General features: G+C 41.1%; 1 protein-coding gene across 3 annotated transcripts in view; it reads right to left on the bottom strand.

Moving 5' to 3' along the window:
• The window catches only part of ELP2 (elongator acetyltransferase complex subunit 2), an 88,632-nt gene that overhangs the window by 49,957 nt on the left and 18,490 nt on the right, over nucleotides 1-20,185 (bottom strand). For all 3 annotated transcript variants that reach the window (XM_075828493.1, XM_075828492.1, XM_075828494.1), the window contains 4 exons: nucleotides 19,812-19,878; nucleotides 14,416-14,565; nucleotides 2,142-2,237; nucleotides 1,514-1,614 (listed from right to left, as the gene is read on the bottom strand). In XM_075828493.1, the coding sequence (XP_075684608.1) occupies nucleotides 1,514-1,614; nucleotides 2,142-2,237; nucleotides 14,416-14,565; nucleotides 19,812-19,878 (414 nt within the window). The remainder of the gene's footprint in view (nucleotides 1-1,513; nucleotides 1,615-2,141; nucleotides 2,238-14,415; nucleotides 14,566-19,811; nucleotides 19,879-20,185) is intronic.

Genomic DNA, 20,185 nt, shown 5'->3' on the forward strand with positions numbered 1-20,185 from the left:
TGTGAAACGTCGAGCTCTTTTATTCTTTTAAATGCTCATAAAAAAATTTTTAACAGTCACTAGAGAGGACTTTGGATTTTGATCCGAAAATCCACCGGAAAATCTCTATTACGCTCAAAAGGAGAAGGGATGATTCCTTAAGCTTGATGTGCTCTTTACCCGAATGGGATTTTGTAAGTACAATTCTAACGGTCTATCTATCTAATTGAATAAAATACTACACTATCTGGCGCGGGTCTTTCCTCATTTTTGTATTTTCCACATAAGAAACCTGGCTGAAAACATTATAAGTCAATGGGATTCATCAGGATTCGTTTGAAAATGGATACAACGTAGCTGTCTTGGCTCCTTTAAAAATTGAAGCTGTAATGGTAATGCAGACAGAGCCCTACATTTACATATAGGGCTCCTAAAAAAAATTCTCGCAATAATCAGAGGAAATTATTATAAAACTGTGCCATTCATGTAGATACTAACCTATGCATGCCACCATTTAACATTTTTATTTCCCATTGTTCTGTAGATGATATCAAATAACCCTAAAGCTGTTAATTTGTTAACAGGGACAGGATGGGCTGCCCGTGCTTAAAGACATCCAGACAAGGCCCCGGGATATGATATTCTTAGTTACCGAGACAATCCAGCATTTGAAATTCATTAACCATTCCCTCAGGCTCTGTTCACATGGCATTTGGACCATTCAGTTCAAAAAAATATTTTTTTTTTGTTTAAAAGAAAGCAAAAAACCATACGCTGCAAGAAAATGGATGTAATGTATGCATTTTTAAAGATATGTTATCTTTTTGAGGGTTCGAATATTGGCTACATCAAAATAAAGTATACATTTGGTAAACTTTCCATACCCATTTAATAAGCAAATAGCAAATTATGTTGAAAGCTTCCAGTAGATATGCCACAGCTCAAGATACACAAGCACCTCATGGTTTCAATTGCTTTTTGTATGCCTTTCATCGTTCATTAGTATTTTTCTATTAGCAGTCAATCCATTTCTCATTGACTGTAGAAGCCTGCTAAATGGCTAAATAATGCACTATACTCACCCTCAGGCAAGGGCTGGGTTAACACTAATGCAATTAAAAGCTTCAGCTCACAATATAATGTATCGGTTTTAGATCCACAATGCACATAGCTACGTCTCATTAAATACTACTCTATTCATAGCAGAAAAAAAAAAATCGCTATCTTCTCTAAATAAATAATAGCATTAGGATTTACTGCATATGGCTGGATTTATGCGCAATAGACCTGATTTTTAGTTCGGTAAGATTGGTCTTCGTTGGTAGTTTAGACACAGCGATATTTTGTTAAGATATAAAATAAGATTTCCATATAAATATGACAGATATCTCCCTCCAACTAATGATATAAGATGAATGGTCTATAAAAAAAAAAAAAAAAAAGTTTTCATGGGGGGAGTCAGGAGAGACAAAGTTTAAGGCCAGCTTAATCCCAAGAAAAATGATCAAACAAAATGTATTTACACATTACAAACCTGTTCTAGCCATACGCCAGTCTCCTCATCTGGTTCCCACAGAATCATGGTTTTATCCATTGATGCGGATAAGAGGCTCATAGGCTGTACAATGCTGCCATCTGCAGGACAGTACACAACATTACTGAGCAGATTAAAACCTACCCTAGTGAACATGATGATATGTTTCATAATAGAGAAACTCAGATGCATAGGATTAAGACGTGTTATTTGTAAAAGAGCATACAGAAAAAAACGGTTATCTGTGAGAAATAAACATAAATTAGATAGACGCAAATATATTTTGTCCAATATCTAAAAAAATAAATAAAAAAATCAACCCATATTTACAAAACGTCAATGGGTACACTCACAAATCTTTTCATTCCGGCGTTCATTGCTTGGATTATTTAAATTTTTTTTTTTGGGGGGGGGGGGCAGGTTTTGCCTTTTGAACCAGTAAAATAATTATCAGAACTACAGCTATGTCATGCTTCCACAATAGATAATGTGATATTTCTGAAAGGTAACCTAAGATTTGGGTTTCAGAATTCTGTTACAAAGCAGGAGCAGGTATTATGCATTACAAAATACATATATATATATATATATATATATATATATATATATATATATGCTACAGGTTTACCTTTCAAGAAAGATGGCTGCCAGTGGACAGCGTACACAGAGTTCTCGTGACCAGCCAAGACAGACTCTAAGGTAACTGCATAAGTAAACTCTTCACCTAAAAGAAGAAGAACGATGACAAGTTGAATTGCAAATCACAGAGCGTCGGATTCTTTGATGTAACAAATGTAAGTGCCATTTGTTGTGCAAAGCTTAAATATCAGAAAGTGCAAGGCAAAATCTACTCAAAGTAGTCATCATGTCACATATTTCTTTTTATACCGCTGACCACTTTAGAGGGGAAATAGAAGCTCCATGGTATTAATAAGAAACTCTCCTGATAATTCTGGAAACAATCCAAATATAGTACAGGGCAGACTACAAAGTTATTTACAACACCAGTATGTAGCCTGCACTTCATTCATAGACTACGGACTGTCGTAAATTGGACCTGTTTTTAATCTTCTGTCAGATCTCTCCCAAAGGCAATGTAAGCATGACGGAGCCGTGGTGGTCTTCCAAACACCATCCCCCTTCGCCTCATAGCTTGGGATTTGACATCAATTAAGTTTTCACAAACATGGACAGGAGAGCTTTATGTCTCGATCTAACCCTGCTGTCCAGTGTACGGACCCTGTAAAACACAACACCAGATCGCAGCTTCAAAGACACCTAGGAGTATGAATAGTCATGATTGCTTGGAGCTGCCCTTTAAAGCTGGCGGCATTAGGTCAGGTACACACTGCATGACGCCTGTGATGCACATTCGACGTATACGCCAAGAAAATCTACTAAGATATACGCCAACATGCAGAGAGATTTTCACAGCCAGAAATATGCGAAGGCTATCCTTTTGACATACATTACCCCGGTATACGACGGGTTACAGTTGCCTCAACTGCATTAAAATGTGCAAATATGCAAAAAATAAATAAATAAAGCACAGTACTGTATAGGCATACAGTTGCATAGATTCGGCAGACACTTGCAAACGGTCTCGCCGAACACTGTGTAAACCTAGCTTTAGATAGCGGTCAATAGCTATCACCCCAGCGAACATTGTTGATAGTGGGTAACTTAACCCCTTAAGGACGCAGCCTAGTTTGGGCCTTAAGGCTCAGAGCCCATTTTTCAAATCTGACATATTTCACTTTATGTGGTAATAACGTCGGAATGCTTAAACCTATCCAAGCGATTCCGAGATTGTTTTCTCGTGACACTTTGGGCTTCATGTTCGTGGTAAAATTTGGTCGATATATTCAGTCTTTATTTGAGAAAAATTGCAAAATTTAGAGAAAATTTAGAAAAAATAGCATTTTTCAGAATTTAAATGCATCTGCTTGAAAAACAGACGGTTATACCACCCACAATGGTCACTAGTTCACATTTCCCATATGTCTACTTTAGATTGGCATCGTTTTTTGAACTTTCTTTTATTTTTCTTGGACGTTACAAGGCTTAGAACATAAACAGCAATTTCTCATATTTTTAAGAAAATTTCAAAAGCCTTTTTTTTAAGGTACCTGTTCAGTTCTGAAGTGGCTTTGAGGGGCCTATGTATTAGAAACCCCCATAAAGCACCCCATTTTAAAAACTAGACCCCTCAAAGTATTCACAACAGCATTTAGAAAGTTTTTTAACCCTTCAGGCATTTCACAGGAATTAAAGCAAAGTGGAGGTGAAATTTGCAAATTTCGTTTTTATTTCTGAATTTCAATTTTATTCTATTTTTTTTCTGTAACAAAGAAGGTTTTACCAGAGAAACACAACTAAATATGTATTGTCCAGATTCTTCCGTTTATAGAAATGTCCCACATGTGGCTCTAGTGCGCTCGTGGACTAAAACACAAGCCCCAGAAGCAAAGAAGCACCTTGTGCATTTTGGTGGTGCTTTTTTATTAGCATATATTTTAGGCAGCATGCCAGGTTTGGAGAGGTGTTGAGGTGCCAAAACAGTAGGAATCCCCAAAACTGACCCCATTTTGGAAACTGCACCCCTCAAGGAATTAATTTATGGTTATTGTTACCATTTTGACCCCGTAGTTTTTTCACAGCGCGTATTTGAATTGGGCTGTGAAATTAAAAGAATGACAATTTTTCCAATAAGATGTCATTTTTGATCAGAATGTCTTATTTTCACAGGGAACAAAATGCCCCATTTTGTTGCCCAATTTGTCCTGAGTGCGGCAATACCCCATTTGTGGTGATAAACTGCTGTTTGGGCCCATGGGAGGCCTCAGAAGGAAAGGAGCGCTATGTGTTTGTTGGAGTCCAGATTTTGCTGGATTGGTTTTCGGGTGCCATGTCGCATTTGCAGAGCCTCAGAGGTATCAAAGCAATGGAAACCCACCAAAAGTGACCCCATTTTGGAAACAAAACCCCTCAAGGAATTTATTTATGGGTGTTGTGACCATTTAGACCCCACAGTTTTTTCAAAGAACTTATTTGAATTGGGCTGTGAATTCAAAAAAATGTAATTTTTTCCAATAAGAGGTAGTTTTGGCTCAAAATTTCTTATTTTCACAAGGAATAAAATACCGCATTTTGTTGCCCAATTTGTCCTGAGTGTGGCAATACCCTATTTGTGGTGATAAACTGCCGTTTGGGCCCATGGGAGGGCTCAGAAGGAAAGGACCACCATGTGGCCTACTGGGAATTTTCTGGTGCTAAGTCGTGTGTGCAGAAGCCCCTGAGGTATCAGTACAGTTGAAACCCCCGAGAAGTGACCCCGTTTTAAAAACGACACCCCTTAAGGAATTCATCTAGAGGTGTAGTGAGCATTTTGACCCCACAGGTATTGTGTAAAAGATAATGTGCAGCAGTTGGTGCAGAGTGAAATTTGCAATTTTCTATACATATATGCCAATTCAGTGTCCGATATATTGTGCCCAGCATGCGCCACCGGAGATATACACCTCATAAACTGTAATGTTGGCTCTCCCGGGTACGGCAATACCCTACATGTGGCTGTTATCAGCTGCCTGGGCACGCAGCAGGGCTCAGAGGGGAAAGATGAGGAGGGGTAAGCTGTGCGAAGAGGATCAGAGCGAGTAAAACTGGGGTAAATTAAAAATAAAGGGATGGATGATAAATTTGAAAACACTCTTTCATACAGAGCTCTGGTTTTTCGGGACACGTGTCACATTGATATATTGTGTCCTTCCTTATCCCCCTCTTATAGCAGACTCTGCACCTCTTTTAACTTTTTCCCTTCTTGCCAGTTTGGGGAACTTCTCCTAAAAAGTGTTGCCCTGGTACGATGCCTGTGGTACTGTAAGGCTTCAGGACTTGATCTGACAAGTCCACCCCTCCCATGTACCTATTGTAGTCCAGGATGCAGTCTAGTTTGGGGGTCCCTGTACTGGTACCTCGTACAGGTACATGGGTACTGGTGTGGCATCTCCCTGGTCTTGCACTTGACACACAATATGTTGCTGCTAGATTTTGCCCTGCTCTCACCCCTTCTGAGTGTTTGCCCAAGCAGAGTCGTAGGGAGGCCGCTCAGGTTTCTTCTAGCAGTGCCACATGCCGCAGGACTTCTGGAAGCGAGGCAGTTGAAGAGTGGGACGCTGGTATAAAAATTATCCAGGTAGAGGTGGTAACCCTGGTCCAGCAGTGGGTGCACCAAATCCCACACAATTTTTGTATTAACTCCCAGTAAGGGGGGGCATTCTGGGGGCTGAGAACTGGTGTCCTTCCCTTCATATATCCTAAATTTGTAGGTATACCCGGATGCACTCTCGCACAGCTTATACATCTTCACGCCATACCTTGCCCTCTTACCCGGCAGGAATTGAAGCCTCCCTTTCAAATGTACCAGGGATTCAACTATAGAAATACACTTCTCGGGGGTGAATGCTTGGGAAAACCGGGCACTGAAATGGTCTAATAGGGGTCTCCGTTTATACAAACGGTCAAAACTGGGGTCATCTCGGGGTGGGCACGGCTCATTATCAGTATGATGTAAGAAGCCAAGTATTGCCTGATTTTTATTTTATTTTTTAGTTTCCAGCTCAGTTCTGAAGTTGCTTTGAGGGGCCCATATATTAGACACCCCTATCAAACACCCCATTTCAGAAACTAGACCCCTCAAAGTATTCACAACAGCATTTAAAAAGTTTATTAACCCTTTAGGCGTTTCACAGGAATTTAGAGCAAAGTAGAGGTTACATTTAATTAATTTAATTTAATTTATTAGGCACCATGTCCGGTTTGAAGAGGTCTTGTGGTGCTAAAACAGTGGAAACCCCCCAAAAGTGACCCCTTTTTGGAAACTAGAGACCTTGAGGAATCCATTGTAGTTTTCTTGGGGTGCATGCGACTTTTTGATCAGTTTTTATTCTATTTTTAGTTGGCGTGGTGACTGAATAAAAAACAATAGTAAAATTGCTGTTTTTTTAATTTTTTTTACAGCGTTCACCGTGCGCTATAAATGACATATTCACTTTATTCTGTGGGGCGATACGATTACGGCGATACCAGATGTTTATAGTTTTATTTTATGTCTTATGGCGTTTGCACAATAAAATACATTTTGTAAAATATAATTAATTTTTTGTGTTACCTTATTCTAAGAGCCATAACTGTTTTATTTTTCCATCAGGAAAGTCGTGCGAGGACTTATTTTTTGCGTAACGAACTGTAGTTTCGATCAGTACCATTTTTAGGTACATGCGACTTTTTGATCTCTTTTTATTCCATTTTTTGGGAGGTGAAGTGACCAAACAATTGTGATTGTGGTACGGTTTATTATTATTTTCTCTTACGGCGTTCACCGCGCAGGATAAATAACGACATCGTTTTGTAGTTCAGGCCGTTACGGATGCGGCGATACCAATTATGTATAGTTTATTTGTTTATTTATATATTTTTATTAATAATAAAGAACTGATAAGGGAAAAAGGGGGACTTTTACTTTTAAATCTTTTATTTTCTTATTTTTACACAACTTTTTTTTACTTTTTTACACTTTTTTTACTTTGTCCCACTAGGGGACTTGAGGGCAGGAGGCTCTGATCGCTATTCTAATACACTGCACTACATGCGTAGTGCAGTGTATTAGAGCTGTCAGCTGTTCGCTGACAGCAAGCATAGTGGGTCCTGATTTTGTCGGGACCCACTAGGCTTCCGTCGATGGCGTAGCCAGAGTCCATTGTTAGGATTCTGGTTGCCATAGTAGCCATCACGGCCCGCTATCGTGTAGCAGGCCGGCGATGGCAGCTTAACCCCTAAGAAGCCGCGATCGCTATTGAACGCGGCTTCTAAGGGGTTAATCGGCGGGGACCACCGCGATCGGTCCCTGCACACTAAGCTGTGATAGCCTGCTGTCGGAAACAGCAGGTATCACAGCTCAGACACGCGCCGGGATTAAATGGCGCCGTGTTTACTCAGGTCAGTAATAGTACTGACCTGAGCGCGAACGTTCTACTTAGCAGGACGTACTATTACTGACCTGAGCGCGAAGGGGTTAAGGAGCCGTCAACCAGTGTGTCTAACGTCCGGGGGAAACAACGGATCAGACAGGTAATGGAGTAGCACAGTGGACTACGGTATTCATCCCGTCAAAGCGACGGAACCCTTACCATTTGCACCGGATCCATTACCATTGAAATCAATCGAGATGCAAAAGAAACCCTGTGGTTTCCATTTGTTTCAGTTTGGATTACATTCATGGGTTCCCCTGACGGAAAGCTCCGACGGAACCCATGGACGGAGCCCCGATGCAGATGTGAACGAAGCCTTAAAAGCCATTCTGTCGAAGCCTTGTTTCTCCTGCTGGCACAAATAAGAGGACTTTTTAGAGGCACCATACACAATAGATTGTTGTTGCGCTTGCCAAAAGAAAAAAAAAAAGGAGAAAGAATATAGTAGGATTATAAAATAGAAGTTTGAACGCTGCAAGACAAAAAATGAATATACAATTCTTAAAAAGCATATGTCACCAGACATAGAACCTCATTTTAAAATGTTCCCAAATGAAAGAAAACGTAGCAGGTGGCTCTGCATTTACCTAAATGCCCTTAGGTCCTTCAATCATATACTAGGGAGCCTAAGCCATCATTATAGAGGGCATGACATTTTTCACCCTGACTTGAGGAGTGGGACTGCTTAGTGAGTGGCGAGCACCCTCTAACTTCACTTATCCACTAAGATAATCCCTAAAATGACAAGTTCCATCTCGTGACATATACTTTAAAACATTGTGAGGCCATTTTTGTACCAGCAAACACTGTATCTATGTAAATCACATTTCTATTTCCAGACCAGGTCCTGTATTAATGGCAAATGCAAACAATAAAGCTTTTGTTGTGATATGAAATGACTAGCTCTGGGTGAAAGCAGACGCTGGAGAGCAGCAGAGCCAAATGACTTCTAATCAATAAAATGACATGTGAAATATTTCCCCCAAGAGCTGACGGTAACCGTATCACTTCTGTGCTCTGCGGAATAACAATGACTACTTCAAAAGACCAAACTATTCTTCTCCCGGATTACAATCTTCCCTCTGACAATGAAGGGGATTGCACTGAAAAAGAAGCCGTCTACAAGGGAATTGAATATGTATTTGTTATCATGTAGAATGGCACTGTGGAATTCAATCATCTCTGGTAAGGCAAACACAACCGTTCTCCATATTCACAATTCACATATATGAATAAGCGGCTTACTTAAAAAAATACCACTAAATTAAAACTGCCTTTAAAAAATTGGGATCTACTGTAAATGTAGTCTAACATTTCTTTTTACAGTGTATATAATGATAATACAATGTTTAAGTTGCATGCGGAGACAGGCATTGGTTAGGATTGTGACAAAGTATAATTGCACTTATTGGAAACTTTTCGAAATGAAAAAGCATTAAAGTATACGCATTTCATTATTTATTACGGATTTTTTTTCTGTTGTATTCCATATGAGATATACAGAGGTACAGTAGGGGCCCCATGCCTCTACAGAAGCCCTTTTATAACTCCATCCAAAATGGAGCTGTAATACGGCCATATGCACGAGCCTTTAGGAGCATCATGCTGACATTGTGTGAGCCCCATCACTTTAATAGCAGAGTGCAATACAGCATACTGACTATTAAATATGACATGTTACAACCGTAGCAGGAAACGTCCATTAATGTCCAAATGCCAATAAGCTTAGGCAATTAAGGCGAGAATAGTCATAGGGCTGATGGGAACTGGTTAAAGAGAATAGATCTATAACCATTACTCTTCATATGACGGAGATGAAAGCTTTTATCCCTGCGGATACAAAGATATAATCTCTGCATCAATGGGAACGGAGTCTACTGGTTTACTGGTTTTTGGCTTGTGAAATTTAAGATTATCATGCAGTTCTGTGCTAGAAACCAGGGCTGGATTTTCAGAATTTCTGGTTTATCCAAGAACCCCTTCCAGATACCAATCTGTATACTTACATGTACTAACTGCCAATGCCTTGTGCAGTTAGGACATTATATACGTACTTTACATTAATGGTCAGATCACGTTCTATAGCACTCTGCCATTAAAGGGTTCGGGCTGACACAGTGTCCTATTCAAGTGATAGAGCTTAAATGATCAGTTCCCTGTCAAAAGTGACAAACACGGTGCTCAAAGTGAGAGCTTTGTTTAGCATTAGAACCCCAATGCAATAAAGAACTTCTGCATTTGGGTCATTGATTTGGGAAACGATGTCACAGACCTCCAGCTGTCACATGGGGGAGGAGGTTATCTCTGTCCACCCACGATGTATGAAGATGATCACCAATAGAGAACTAGGAGCAAGAATCTATTCGAGCACCATGATTTGTGATCTGCACATGGAGGAATGCTGGGAGGACAAAGATCATGTGATACTTGCTTTGGACAGTTTGCGCCAATGTATTTTTACCCATATCACAGAGAATTTATACATATGTTACCCCAAAGCCACGCAAATTATTTATTGTCATACATTTGAATTAATGCCTACAATAAAAATGTCTGTACATGTGAGATTACGTTTATACACAGGAGAGGATTCTTTTATTTTTGGTATATATTTTTTGGGTAAATTAATTATGAAAAGAAAAACAATCCTCTATATAAAACTAAGAATCATTGCATTATCTTAGTATGGTTATACTGTGTTTATTATCCCTATATTGTGACATCACTGCAGTCCACAGCTGTTAGCTGTGTCATTCCTATTGTTAACTCCGTTCTGTGACATCTCTCTGCGCATTTTTCCCTTATTGTGACTTCACTGCAATAACCCATTCCTTTGACTTTATTATCTCTGTATTGTAACATCAACGTGACTATTATTCCTAGGCAATTACTTCTTATTGGTAATTTCTCATCAATCACTCTGTAATGGCCATGAGCCTTCGGCATTACATACCTGCCGAAGGCCGCAGACCTGTGAGCTCGTGCTGGCGTCTCCCTCCTCTGAGACGCCAGCACTCTAAACTGTCCTCGGCTGCTGCTGTGCATACTGTGCGCACGCTCACCCCTGACCTTAAAAGGTCCAGCGCGCGCACCAAGTAAATCTCCCCATCCTATCCCAGCATACCAGGAACTATAAGAAGGACTCTGCCCTAAACCCTCTTGCCTGAGCATTGTTGTGTCTCCCCATGTTCGTAATTGCAAATGGTCCCTTATTTGGATCCTGTATCCGGTGTTCCCATACCCTGTATCCCGTATTCAGTAATTGTGTTTGTTCCAGTGTGAAGCCAAGTGTCATCTGTGCCACGTGTCTGCTACATCCAGTGACTGCCACGCCGAGTGTCTGTCAAATCATCTATAGACGGTTATTGACTATAGCTTGGCAAGCTGCTACTCCGCTACGGCGGGGCGGCCTAGTGGGTCCACATACCCCAGAGTCGTGACAGTACGCTCAGGCCATGGATCCCGCTGGTCAATTCAAGACCATAGTCCAAATGATGCAAGCCGACATGCGTTACCTCCAGGCACGCCAGGATCAACTACTACAAGCGGTAAACTCCATTATCACTTGTTTGGATCTTCCTCCTGTTCCTCCTCTGGCTGCTCCACCACCTGCCTGCCTTGGGTCTGCAATTTCGTTGCCTCAACCTCCTCATTACGACGGGGATCCCAAGACTTGTAGAGGTTTCATCAATCAGTGTACCATCCACTTCAGGGTACGTGCTTACCTCTTCCCCTCTGATGAGGCCAAAGTGGCTTTTATTATTTTTCTCCTCTCTGGCAAAGCCCTTGCATGGGTGAACCCCATCTTGGAACGAGAGGGCCCGGAATTCTCTGATCTGCCACTGTTTCTTGAGACATTCCGTAATGTGTTAAGAGAAACCGGGTCGAACATCTTCTGCCGCTGCCTCTCTGCTGACCCTCAATCAAGGGCAACTTTCTGGCAGGGTCTGGCCTCTCATATAAAGGATGAACTGGCAGCTCGAGAGTTTCCTGCTACCGCGGATGCCCATATACTTGACAACCCAGATCGATACGAGGATCCAAGAGAGTACTTTGGAGGTCCGTCGTGAGAAGAAATCTTGTTGACTGGCACCCAAATTTCAAAGGCCTCTACTGCCCGGTCCTGCTGCACCTTCGGAGGAGCATATGCAGGTGGACAGACTCCGACTGTACAATCAAGAACGGCAACGCAGACGTTCGACTGGTCTATGTCTGTATTGTGGCAATGCCCTCAAAAGCCAGGAAACTCCAGCACCTAGGTTTGATTGGAGTGACAACTCTAGGTGAATCTCTTTCTACTACTAAATTCTCTCCCAGACTTTCCATTGCTGTGTCTATTATTACCAGTGAAGGATTGCACTCTGTCCCCGATTATCTGGATTCCGGAGCAACCGCAAATTTTATCCACCAGGACTTAGTTGATCGACTTCACTTGGCCACAGTTCCTCTTGAGAAACCGCTGGCAGTCACCTCTGTAGATGGACAACCTCTGCCTAATCGTATCTGGTTTATCACTTAGCCACGGAGACTACAGACAGGAGTCCTCCATTATCAAAGCTGATCGCTTTTGGCAAGACATACACGCTATCAACCCTATTCTGCTGGGACTGCCTTGGCTTCGCCTACATGCCCTGGTCCTCGACTAGAGTTCCGGAGAGGTCCTCCAATGGGAGTCCAAGTGTATTCACCGCCGTCTTCCACAGGTTCGTCCTATTCTGCCTCAGTCACTCTCTGGACTACCTCCACTATGTGCCAGTTTTACGGATGTCTTTAGCAAAATGGAGGCAGGTCCTTCCTCCTCATTGTTCCTACGATTGTACTATAGATCTGCTCCCTGAAGACTCCACCCCTCGTGGACTGGTCTATCCTCTCTCCTTACCAGAATCCCAGGCCATGCCAACATACATCAAGGAGAAACTTGAGAGGGGGTTCATCAGGAAGTCTACTTCTCTGGCCGAAGACGGATTCTTCTTCGTCAAAAAGATGGATCACTTTGACTATGTATTGATTACCGAGGTTTAAACCAAATCTCGGTCAAAAAACAAGTACTCCTTGACGCTAATCTCCGAGCTCTTCGATAGAATTTGCGGGGCCAAGATTTTCACGAAGCTGGATCTACGCGGGGCTTATAACTGGATTCGGAACGCTGTGTCTGCACTGCCAGAAGCTGGGCGTTGTGAAGAGAAGTGGATGATACTTCTCATCAGAGCGCCCAGCTAGTAAAAGTATTAAAAACGCCCCGATGTACGCACCTAATACACGCCCACTTGGACTTTTACTTTTAAACACACCCACTTGGACTTTTGCAAGCCTCATTTGCATAACTACAAAAATGGTCATAACTTGGCCAAAAATGCTCGTTTTTTAAAAATAAAAACGTTACTGTAATCTACATTGCAGCGCCGATCTGCTGCAATAGCAGATAGGGGCTGAAAATCTGGTGACAGAGCCTCTTTAAGGAGGGACACAGAGGAGAGGTCGAAGGAGCCTGAAGAAAATGTGGATGCTCCAGCTCTCATCAGGAAATTCCTCTAATGCTCTGGACATAAGAGTGGGAAGGTACTGTAATGGCCGTGGTTGCAGATCGTCAGCATTACTTACCCGCCAACGGCCACGGTCTGTGAGATCGTGCCGGCATCTCCCTCCTCTAAGACACCGGCACACTAGACTGTCCTCGGCTGCTGCCATGCATAGTGTGCACGCGCTCGCCCCCAGCCTTAAAAGGCAAGCGGGCGCACACAGTAAATCTCCCCCATCCTATCCCAGCATACCAGGAACTATAAAAAGGACTCCCCCTTGCCTGAGCGTTGTTGTGTCTGCCCATATTCGTTATTGCAAATGTTTCCTTAGTTGTATCCTGTATCCCCATACCCCGTAATTGTGTTTGTTCCAGTGCGAAGCCACGTGCCCTCTGTGCCAAGTGCCATCTGTGCCAAGTGTCTGCCACGCCGAGAGTCTGTCAAATCATCTGTCCAGGTACTCTTGCCCTAGAGACTGTTATTGACTATAGTTTAGCCAGATGCTACTCTGCTACGGCAGAGCGGCCTAGTGTCCAGAAACCCCAGAATCGTGACACATCATTACCTGTGTGCAGAGATAGCACTGTTTATTATATCTGTATCGTGACATCACTATATTTATTATAACTATATGGCGACATCACTGTTTCTTATCTCTGTAACCTGACTTTACTGTGCTTATTATCCCCGTGGTGGGATATCATTGTTTGCAGTAATGCGGCTATATGGTATAACTGTAATAATTATTCTGCGGAGCAAAATCCCTGTGTGAATTTTCGGGAACGGATGTATATGTAGAGGTTGCACTTAGTCCCCTCTGGCACCAGTACCTAAGGAAACAATGCTAAAATGCAGGTAAAGTTGTTGAATCCTATTACAGATTTTACATCAGGGCCTAGGAGCTTTTAAAGTGTAGCTAAACGTTCGACAAACCTCTGACATGTCATAGTGACATGGCAGAAGTTTGTATTGGTGGGGGTCCGAGGTCCGAGCACGGAGACCCCCACCAATCGCTAGAACGAAGCAGCTGAAGCACTCGTGTGAGCACTCAGCTGCTTCGTGTCTGTTCAGCTTTTTCCGGAAATAAATGTATCGGTGTATGGACTCAATAGAAAGTCTATGAGCCCGTACTTCGATACATTGGCTTTCCGTAAAAAGTCGAACAGAAACTAAGCAGCTGAGCGCTCACCGGAACGCTTCAGCTGCTTCGTTCTAGCGATTGGTGGGGGTCTCCGTGCTCGGACCCCACCAATACAAACTTCTGACATGTCAGAAGTTTGTCGAACATTTAGCTACACTTTAAGTTACGCCTCTGCAAAATAGTTACAGGAATTTTATTGTAAAAGTTACTTACCCTTCTCTTTAACTGTAAGCATGTTCTCCTTGAGCTTAATGTAGTTTTCTTCATCGTCAATTTTGAGATTTTCAATTGCAGATTTTGGAAATATTTTCCACATCCGGATAAGAGAATCTTGAGCACAGCTTGTCAGGTACATATCCTGCCCTATACAGAAAAACAGCATCAATGTGAAGGCTGACAACTAGCAACCATACATTTATACAACCAATGGAAAAAATGATGGAATCACAACAATTACAGGATGTTCACCCAGGTTTTTAACTTTGGAGCAAATCCACAAATCTCAGATGTGACATAAAACAATGTTTAATATGAACATTCTGGCTTTGTGAAACATACAACAAATAAATGACATTTTAATTCATGGCAAATTTTATTTCAAATCAAGAACAGAAAAAAAAATTCTCAATGCTGAAAAATACAATTAGTACTTGCTTCTCCTAGGTCTTTTAGGATGGTCTGAATTCTATGAGGTCGTCATTTTGCTGGCCAAGTCATTAAAGTTGATAATCCTTTCCTGAAGAAAAGCTTTAAAGGAGTTGTCCCACGAAAAACATTTATCACTTATCTTAGAGTAAGACAGTGCTCGGCTATCTCAGTCATACCAGAGAATGAATTGAATGGTACAGTAGTGCGCACGCACGCACAACCACAGCTCCATTTAAACAGGAGACATGGGACCCTCATTCTCCTGATCGCTGGAAGATCAATAGCCGACTTGCAGCAATCATACATTCATCACCTATCCTGTGGCTAGGTGATTAATGTTTTTTTGTGGGACAACCACGTTAACACTCTTTTCTCTGTGACGAAATACATTATTATCCTGAAAAATTACTTTATCATCAATAAACCTATTTTCTATTGATGGAATGCATGGACTGTTGAGGTATTTGCCATCTCCCATGGTCCTTTACCTGACATGCACCCCTATATCATAAAGGAATGGGGAAATGTGATTGTTTTCTCCAGTAAGTCATCTTAATAGGTTTTATTAGAACAGCACCAGACAGAAGTTCCAGCATCTGGTCAATGCAGATTGCCAATTTATCCCAGAATATCACTTTTATCTCGTCATCCAAACGACATTATGGCTTCTCTCGTCCCTTGTAATCTTGTTTTATTCTGTTTAGGTGTTCGTGCTGGATTTCTACATGTAAATCCTATTTCATTCAGCCAAGTTCTAACAGTTCTGTCACAAACATTGACTCCTGTTTGTTTCCATTTGGTTTTAATTTGCTTTGTTGGGAATTTTCCATTTTCAATGCATATTGCTTGAGTTTTCTCTCAGGACGCCGTGACGTCTTCTTTGGTCTACCCGTATGGTTTTCCTTTTATAACCGATTTTATTTATACTTGAACCAAATTTTACACACAGCTAACTGGGAGCAACTAAGATCTTTTACCATACACGGTGTTGGATTTCCATCTTGTAGGAGTTCTATAATCTTTTCCATAGTTTCAATCGTCAACGCTCTTGTTGGGGCCACGTTTGAATTACATTTGTCCTACAGCTGGTTCAAGTATGAAAGCGCTCCCTTGCAGAATAACTTTATTTTTGGACTTGTAATTTGCATTTCTAAAACAAATACCTGCACAAGGTGATTCCATAAGTTTTTCCTCAACATTTTGTGATTTCATAATTGTTTTCTCTACTTGATTTGGAAAAAATGCCATTAAATTAATTTAATTTGTGTGCGGTATGTTTTAGAAGGCCACAATGTTCATCTATTAAACACACATTATGTCCTCTGTGAGCTTTGTGGATTTGCAATAAGGTAAAAAAGCTGGATGAACATCCTCTAACGTGGCGAATCCATCATTAACACTTTATATTCTACACAGAGATGTGTGCAATGCTGGGTCTCTTCTGGACTGTTGCTGCATAAGAGGCGGATTCATGTGCCCTTATAAATAATGAAGACATCAAAGTGTACGTTCATCTTTGCGGCATCGCATGGCTGCATGCAATTCAATCACCAGATCTCAACCCGATCGAGCATGCATTTTACTTGCTTAAGACAAAACTTAAAGAGGCTCTGTCACCACATAAGTGGCCTATCTTCTACATAATATGATCGGCGCTGTAATGTAGATTACAGCAGTGTTTTTTATTTAGAAAAACTATAATTTTTGACGGAGTTACGACCTATTTTAGCTTTATGCGAATAGTTTCTTAACTGGGCGTGTTTTACTTTTTGACCAAGTGGGCGTTGTGGAGAGAACTGTATGACGCTGACCAATCAGTGACCAATCGGCTTCATACGCTTCTCTCCATTCATTTACACACCACATAGTAATCTTACTAGATCACCATGTACAGCCACATACACACTAACGTTACTCAAGTGTCCTGAGAGTTAATAGACATCACTTCCAGCCAGGACGTGATGTCTATTCAGAATCCTGACACTTCGCAAACGTTTGTGTGTGATTTACAGCACAGCACATCGAGATCACGCTGGGCTGTCATTTACAGCGTAATCTCGCAAGATTATGCTTGCGGTGCTGTAAATGACACACAAACGTTAGCGAAGTGTCAGGATTCTGAATAGACATTACGTCCTGGCTGGAAGTGATGTCTATTAACTCTCAGGACACTTGAGTAACGTTAGTGTGTATGTGGCTGTACATAGTGATCTAGTAAGATTACTATGTGCTGTGTAAATGAATGGAGAGAAGTGTATGAAGCTGATTGGTCAGCGTCATACACTTCTCTCCACAACGCCCACTTGGTCAAAAAGTAAAACACGCCCAGTTGGGCTTTAAGAAACTCATTAGCATAAAGCTAAAATAGGTCGTAACTCGGTTTTCTAAATAAAAACACTGCTGTGATCTACATTACAGCACCGATCATATTATGTAGAAGATAGGGCACTTATAATGTGGTGACAGAGCCTCTTTAAGGCAGAAAGACCCACAAACAAGCAACAACTGAAGTCAGCTGCAATAATGGCCTGGCAAAGCACCACAAAGGAGGAAACCCAGCGTTTGGTGATGTCCAGGGGTTCCAGACTTCAGGCAGTCATTGCCTCCAAAGGATTCTCTACAAAGTATTAAAAAATAAATTTTATTTATGGTAATGTTAATTTGTCCAATTACTTTTGAGCCCCTGAAATTAGGAGGCTGTGTAGAAAAATGGTTGCAATTCCTAAGCGTTTCACAGGATATTTTTGTTCAACCCCTTGAATTAAACCTGAAAGTCTACACTTCAATTGCATCTCCGTTGTTTCATTTCAAATCCAATGTGGTGGCATGCAGAGCCCAAATCATGAAGATTGTGTCACTGTCCAAATAATTCTGGATCGAACTGAATATTCATATTAATATCACTGCATCTTCCCTGTCTTATATCTATTAGGGAATTGCAGTAAACAGTCCACCTTCGGTATGTGTACAGATTGTATCTTTCAAATGTGTTGTGACACTGAACAAAATATTATATATATATATATATATATTTATTATTTGTTTACATTTTTTTTTTTAAATCTTTTTTGCTTTATTTTTTTACACAGTAGAATGTAGAATAAAAGGAGTGAAGCTAATATACTAAATGTGGACTACAAAAGACAAGAATTATAATACTCCAAGAATAAACCTGCTGAAGCAAAAGAATCCCTCTTAAAAGCAAGAAAATATATTGGCAATCTCTATTAGTATAGTACACCAGAACACTATTAGAAAATGTACAAGTAAATCGACTTTATTGCACACTCTTGCACTCTCTGCTGATCCTTTTCCATTATTTTAATTGGACCATCAACAAAACAAGTAGCCAAATGATGTATGGACAAGTTACAACAGTTCCGAATAGCAACTGTCCTAGACTAGCACCTCAGGAAAGTACATTTCAGTAAGCCAATATTACCAATCCTCATTCAAGTACATATAGGCTTGGCACTCTCAATGAGGGATGATGTTGTATTAACTCAATGCATTAGCGGTTTTTATTTTTTTCCCAAGATAAGTTTTTGCTGTTCAGAGCAAACCTTGCAAAAATTTGCTTGCACATTACTGAAAAATGATGTTCCAAACGGAGCAGTAAATGGCTAGAAAAGCAGGACAGACAACCAAGAAAAAAAAAAATACAATGTGATGAGTCAACAAGCAATTTTATGCATTAGTAAAAGGTTAGAACGAAAGAATATAGAACACAGAGTCATCAGTTTATATAGTCAGGATTAGACGTACAGCCCTTCTCGAGAAAAAGAAGAAGAATTTACAGTTCACAGCACGGCGCATAAGAAACTAAAATAACAGGTTAGCAAGTCACCAGCAATAAACCAAAGCTAGACAATATTTTAACACATTTTAGATACCTGCCAGGTAATTATTAAAAATAAATCGCAGGATCACAATGACAAACAAACAACACACCAAACTTGCCACAAATAATGTGTAGCTTTATTTAATTGTATAAATATCCTCCCTGAGAATATTTTCACAATGTAATGTGCGACCTATTATAGTCTTGAGGTCAATGTATGGCTGGGATTATGCACTATTAGGCTGAATTCACACGAGCATGTTCGGTCCGTAAAGGACGGAACATATTTCGGCCGCAAGTCCCAGACCGAATACACTGCAGAGAGCCGGGCTCCTAGCATCATAGTTATGTACGTCGCTAGGAGTCCCTGCCTCTCCATGGAACTACTGTCCCGTACTGAAAACATGATTACAGTACGGGACAGTTGTCCCGCAGCGAGGCAGGGACTCCTAGCATTGTACATAACTATGATGGTAGGAGCCCGGCTCCCTGCTGTGTTTGGTCTGGGACTTGAAGCCGAAATACGTTCAGTCTTTTACGGACCGAACATGCTCGTGTGAATCCAGCCTAAGGGCAAACGTATTCCATATGGACACCCTTTAGGGATATATATCGGGCTGGGATCCCACAGCCCCAACAGTATTGAAAAACTCAAATGACTACGCTTCGTAATAAAAATAAATAAAAAATCAAATACAACACGCTATGTGTTTTTTTTCTTGCAGTCAACGTTGGACGTTTGCTACGGTATAGGAATAAACTGGCATACGTCATTTGGTGGTACTGAACGCGGTCTGAATCTCACAGGTTTGGAAGCATAACAAACCGGTTTCCCCCTGACACTTCCTTTTTGTAATATAGACATTGGGGTTCTGGGAGGCAGGAGACAACTCTTCTGATCTCTGTGCAGTGATCCATTGAGTACTTTAGGCTAGTAGAAGCTAAAAACCACATTCAAATTTAATTTTCATTTTTATGCTTGTTGCCAAAACAATAAAGTGCTTGCCTAACGTCATGCTTCTCTGTGAGATTTATTGCGGATACATAAAAATTAGAATAACTGTGCAAATATTAGCCACAACCCCAGAGCATTTTTAACATAGACAAGAGTAGTACATACCATTGATAGCGAATTCCACACCTCTAACCCAATCCTCATGTCCATGGAGGACTTGTGTCTTCTGAAACTAAATTTAAACATAATAAACACTATAAGATTTCTCACCATTTGTTTCCCCAGTGGCAAATAGTTCTCAATTATGAGTCCGCTGTATTCATGAGGGGAGAAGTCCCCCTGACCCCCCAGTGACTTTTCGGCTGCTGTGTATCTGCATGTAACCACGGCAGCATGTCAGTAACTGGTGGGCTGGGGCGCTCCCCTTATAAGTATCGTAGACTGATAACTAGGAGTCCGCTGTATTACTTATTAGGCTCCAGTAGCCACATAACACAATATATTTTTTAATGAATAAAAAATTAGCGGACCTCTCCCCA

Source organism: Rhinoderma darwinii, chromosome 5 (genome assembly GCF_050947455.1).
Source record: "Rhinoderma darwinii isolate aRhiDar2 chromosome 5, aRhiDar2.hap1, whole genome shotgun sequence".
Classification (NCBI taxonomy): domain Eukaryota; kingdom Metazoa; phylum Chordata; class Amphibia; order Anura; family Rhinodermatidae; genus Rhinoderma; species Rhinoderma darwinii.